Source organism: Falco cherrug, chromosome 19 (genome assembly GCF_023634085.1).
Source record: "Falco cherrug isolate bFalChe1 chromosome 19, bFalChe1.pri, whole genome shotgun sequence".
Taxonomy (NCBI): Eukaryota; Metazoa; Chordata; class Aves; order Falconiformes; family Falconidae; genus Falco; species Falco cherrug.
In genome coordinates this window covers 6,532,371-6,538,146 of record NC_073715.1, presented here as the reverse complement: position 1 = coordinate 6,538,146, position 5,776 = coordinate 6,532,371, and the positions used below count along the sequence as shown (strand labels likewise).

At 43.6% G+C, this 5,776-nt stretch overlaps 1 protein-coding gene across 1 annotated transcript; it reads right to left on the bottom strand.

Moving 5' to 3' along the window:
• Window positions 1-1,769: 1,769 nt before the first annotated feature.
• HOXC8 (homeobox C8) lies at window positions 1,770-4,452 on the bottom strand. The gene is made up of 2 exons (XM_005436111.1): window positions 4,017-4,452; window positions 1,770-2,062 (listed from the first exon to the last, which is right to left on the bottom strand). The coding sequence occupies exons 1-2, from the start codon at window positions 4,450-4,452 to the stop codon at window positions 1,770-1,772; spliced, it is 729 nt and encodes a 242-aa protein (XP_005436168.1).
• Window positions 4,453-5,776: the final 1,324 nt, after the last annotated feature.

Below are 5,776 nucleotides of genomic sequence, written 5' to 3'. Positions count from 1 at the left end.
CTACAGCTTCACGTAGACAATTAGCAGCAACATTGCCATTTCTAATGAGCGTTTGCCACCGCAGCAGTGAGATGCCCCGCTCGGGCTCTGGCCAGGCAGGAGGGGCAATCCTCCCCCCGCCGAGCCACCTCCGCTGCTGGTGGCTGAGCCAAGATGCTCTGATTTCCTCTCAAATAAAGATGAGCCTTGGTTTTTGAAGCTTGCCAAAGATGATTCGAAGGATGAAATATCAGTCAGAGCCCACTCTGAGTGATGTGTAAGTGTGGGTGCTTTTAAATAGAGACATAGTACTGTAGGCAACGCAGTCCTTTTTAAAATCTTTTATTATTATTATTATTATTATTATTATTATTATTATTATTTACGTAATGTCTCACGTATACAATACAAATTCACTGTGTCCAGAAGTGTTTTTTTTTTCTTTTTCTTTTTCTTTTTCTTTTTCTTTTTCTGGCGGTAATTGCTACATTCAGAGTTTGAACACGCAGAACTATGCTTTTACATAAAACAAATGACGATTTTTTTTTTTGTTTCGAGCATGTTGCATTAACAGATAAGTCAAGACAAATAGATAACTATACATTCAGTGCAATTTAGTTCTACACTACTGTATAAGCACAATAAAATAATACAATACTGTGCGTTCTCAACTAGGCAGTTTCAGTTGTTGGGAATTTTTTTTCCAAGAAAATAAGCAGCAACAAACGACAATAAAACCGCATTACAAATACTTTCAAAGCATGACTCCTTCTATAGGTAGTGATAAAGTACAATACAAGGTTGGTTGGGATTTTTTATTGTATTTTTATTATTATTTTATGCTACTTAGTAGCTTGCATCAGGGCAAAAACACAGCTCTCTTGCTCGCTTTCTTAAATAAATTCTGACCAAGTAAAATTTAGGATATGTAAGCCCCTTGTTGCTAATAGATTTGATAATTATTGCAGGTTTTCCCTTTAGGTAGTACATGAAGAATTTCGAGTGCTCACACAAGCAAAGGGTAAACAGCGCCTATAGAAATAAGGAAGGGGTTGGGTTGCGTATTTTGGCCTATCAAGGTATATACAAGCCTCGGTCCTATAGAAATGGCGGGGTCGATGGGGGGGGTGTGTGTGTTTTGCGGGCGCTACCAGGTATGCTCACCCTCCAAGCTCCTCTTCTTATCTGGCAGGGGCTGCAGGAACGGCCCCTCCAAGGGAACTGATAAATGGCTGGTAGGAATGGAGATCTCCACAGATAGACAGACACTACACAAACAAGCTAAGGAAGCTGGAAGCACCCTCGCACTTCCCCTAGGGTCATTCAGGAGAGGCAAAACCAGGCTTTAAAAAAAAAAAAAAAAAAGGCAAAGTCAAAGCTGTGCAAATAAATACATATTCTGCACCCATTCGTGGGTGCAGCTTCGCAGGCGGGGAGCGGAGGGAGCAGGGGACAAGCAGTGACATTTGCTTCCAGGCTTGGTTTAGGACTGCTGGGGGTTGGGGGTGGTTTTTGCTTTGCTGGATCATTTAAATTTTTTTTCTCTCCCTGCTCTTGCAGTCAAGCCAACTATGTATTTATTGAACTAAAAACGCAGCTATTAAAAAAAAAGCGCGGGGGGGGGGGGGAAGTAGGGGAAGTTTCTATGACAATAAAAAAGGCTACAACTGTTTGACAGGTAGTTACTGCTGTGTGAGCCTCTCCATTCTATACTCTATAAAAGCAAATGACCGTCGTAAACATCTCGATTTATCATCTGCCATAAAACGAGACTTCAAGGGGCTGAGAACTCAGTCCTTGCTTTCTTCTTTTTCCTCCTCTTCTTTTTCCTCTTCTTCATTCCCTTCTTCTTCCGTTTTCTCCTCGTCCCTGGCCCCCGGCAGCTTATCTTTATTGTTTTCTTTTTTCCACTTCATCCTCCTGTTCTGGAACCAGATCTTCACTTGTCTCTCGGTCAGTCCCAGGGCATGAGAGACCTCAATCCGCCGCTTCCGTGTCAAATACGGGTTGAAGAGGAACTCCTTTTCTAACTCCAGGGTCTGGTACCGGCTGTAAGTTTGTCTGCCACTGCGTCTTCCGGGAGCTGTAGGACACAAACATCAAATAACTTCTTAATTCTCCCGCTTTGGAGGCTCTGCTCCCCCCCCCCCCCCTCCCCCCAGCCCCCCTCGCCTCGATTTTCCTAGAGAAACTGCTGGCCCCCCCCCCAAAAAAAAAAAAAAAAAGAAAAAAAACCCCTGTAAACCCTTTGCATATTAAAGGCACTAAAGGAAAGTCGCTGGGTTCTTATTAATAATCATAGGGCTGATATTGTTATTAATGCTGATAGTCAGCTGCCTTCCCTGGCTCTTCCTGGGGAGTGCTCAGCCCTGGCTGGGTGCAGGGAGGTATGTGTCAAGCTCATTCATAAAAGAGACCTTTCCAGTTTCCTAAAAGGTGATTCTGGATGGTGAGTCCTGGTGGGCAGCTCCATTTTATAAAAAAGATGTTTTCCTATGAAAGGTGCATTTTTCACCATAAAATCCTCTCCAGCTTTTCTCCTTCTCCCCATTCCTTTTTCTTCCTTTTCCTTTCTTCCTTTCTCTTCCTTCCTTCTTTTTTCCTTTTCTGTCCTTTCTTTCTGTCTGTCTGTCTGTCTTTCTTTCTTTCTTTCTTTCTCTGTCTCTCCTTCCGCCTCAAAATGCCCAACTATGGTTTCCTTTTCCAAATATTCTTCTCAAAATACAGACTCAGGGTCCTCCTATTTGCTGGTATTTATGTCCTGAGAATTTGAATTTTCTATTAAACCCCCTCTCCCTGCCCTTTCGCTGAGGGCTGTGTGTCTGCAAAGCACACACAGACAGAGATGGGTATTTGCCTGTGCAAACACAGAGATAGTATTTAAAACAACTCGTCGTGGACATTTACAGCAATAGCCAAAAAAGAAAGAAAGAGGACTGAGGTATGTGCAGCTGAGCCCCTGCACTTCCTTCTGCACAGTCCTCTCTTAATGAGAAAAACAATCTATTTGTAAAAAAAAAAAAAAAAAAAAAAAAAAAAGCTCCAGTTTGAAATGATTGCATCCTTGAGACTACCTCTAGGTCAAAGCTTAGATAAATAACATGTTTTCCTCTGCGTCTATCTCCCAGCCTCTGGGCCACATCCTTTCTGCATTACCCAGAACTACTTTCTATTTTCTTTTTTATTGTTGTTGTTAAATTTTGGTGGGGATAGGGGAGAAACTTCGGGGCTCTGATTGTCCTTAAAATTAACACTAACCTTCACATGTTTTGAATTAACAAAGCTTCTAGACAACCTTGGTCCTTAGGTGGGGGAAACCTGTACTTTGAAGTATTTAAGTTTCTGTGCAATTATCTGGACTTCACATGAGCAAAGTTCCATTCAGCCCGGATTATTTTGAATTTCCCACCCCCTTTTTCCTAAGCCAGGACAGCAGACTGTTCTCCACCCCACCCCATAGCTCTGAGCTAAGTTTCCTTTTCTGTTTAAACTTTTATCTCCAGGCTTTAAGAAACAGATGTAAAGTATTAGTAATACTTATACAAGTTCCCACCTTTCAGGCTTCATCTCCAAGCGGTTATGAAAGGCTATATGACATTTTAAAGAGCAGTGTATTATCAACATGCAAACAACCTCGTGGGAGCTGTATCTTACTGCCTATCCTCAAGGCAAGCAATAAAAAACAAGTTTTACTTTATTGTGATTTAAGCCTTTTGCAGGGAATCACCTTGCTGGCTCTCTAGTAACTGCTGTCTTGTTTGCTTTCAAAGGTCTTCCTAAAAAGAAGAAACATTAGCACAAAACTGCTCATTTCTGCCATATTTTACATCTATGCCCCTTATATTTATATTTTCATATATATATATGTATGCATATGTGTGTATGTGCATGTTTATATATGTCTACATATGTTTGTGCTTGTATATGCATACATATATATATAGATAGACAGACAGACAGACAGAGAGGAGAGAGAGAGAGAAAGAGAGAAAAAAATAAAGGAAAACATTTAAGGAGGAGGAAAAAAAGGTCCTAACCGTGAGGTCTCATCCATGGGAACATGAGACTGGGAGACGAATTTTGATTTAAATGCCCTTGTCCCTCGCTAGAGTTACTGTTGGAAGACGATTTACAGTCAGGATATTGTACAACAGTCGTCTCTTGCTGAGCACCATAAAGCGATTGCCTCGGTAGAGCTTCATATCCATAGAATTTAGAAGCGTCTCCGTGACACGCCAAGGCGCATGGGTTTTGCTGGTATCCAGAGTTGGAGATGCTGGAGGTTCCGTGGTGGAAAAACTCTTGGACGTGGTGTGAAGGGTGCTGGAAGGTGGGAGCAGTAGTGCCCGGACCATACACGAGAGCATGGCTCCTGCTAACACTTTGTGGAAATCTGCAGTCGTAGTAAGTTGGCTCCAGCGATTCACCGCCTTTGTACTTGGAAAAGAGAGGATTTACAAAGTAGGAACTCATGACCCTCGCATGCAAAAAAAAAAAAAAAAAAAAAAAAAAAAAAAAAAAAAGAGAGAGAGAAAAAAAGGAAAAAAAAAGACGGCTTTAATTCTAGATTAGTGCGAGATTGTCCCTGGACTGTCTCAAGTCCTGCTTTTTAGTGGCTTTTTTTTTTTTTTAATGCGATCTCAAAGGCGTTTCATGGTGCCTCTGTGTGTCTGTACGGTTGGTTCTCGGTGCTCTTGACTTCTCTTGTAATCTGTCGGTAGGTAGAGCTCTCTCTCTCAATTTCTCTGTAACTCTGCTCCTTCCCTTTAACACCACAGGCAAATTCCTCAAAATCCCGGTGGTGTGGCTTTTTTTTTTTCTTCTTCTTTTTTTTTTCCCTCCTCTCTCCCCTCACACGCGATATGTACACATCCCTCCGCCACGCTGAGACAGCCTGCCAGCCAAATGACAGCGGTTTGGGGCGCTTTTTCTTTGGGGTGTGTGTGTGTGTGTGTGTGTGTGGTGGAAAGGTGGTGTATGCCGGGGGGACACACACAAACACACATAACCCTCCGGAGACCGGGGGGGGGACCCACACCTCATGAGTAGAGGAGGGTGAAGGTGCGCATTAATATCCACCACCACCACCACCCCCCCCCGGTTTTTTTTTTTCCCAGCAGCAGCCTCTTCACTGATGGCAGCAAATACATGCGCTGGGAGGTCAGCCTAGGTAACCTCAACAGGTAAAGGGAGCCCAAGCAGCCCCCCCTTGCCCTCCCCATCACCCCCCCTCAAAAAAAAAAATCGGGGTGAGCTTCTTCTAGTGTTTAGCATCGCTCCCCCTTCCCCTCCCATGGGGTCACCCGTTTGCCAAGGAGGATGGTGGGGGTGCCCCTGTTGTTGTTGTTGTTGTTGTTGTCATTGTGTTGGGGTTTGGGGGGGCTGCGAGGGTGGGGTTTGTCCCACCTAGAGGGGGGCAGAAAGGGGAGGGGGGTTCTGGTGTGGTTGAGTCACTGAGCCCAGATTTCCTCTCCCCCCCCCCCCCTTTTTTTTTGCTTTTTTTTGGGGGTGTGTGCGTGTGTTGTTGTTATTGTGGTGATGGTGGTTGGAAGATTGGAATCAAACAAGCAAACAAAAGCAAAACGGGAGCGAACGGGCGAGGGAAGCGTCTCCGTATTGATTGGCTGCTCCTTGCTGTCCTTCTTTAAAGAAAATAAAGGCAGAAAATTATGGGGAGTTATTTATCTTTTATTTCCCCCCCACCCCTTGCTTCCTTTCAAACCAACCACTGAAAATCCACGGCTGGAAATAACAGGGAAGCGTCCTTCCAAAGGAATAAAGTAGACCATTGCTTAAA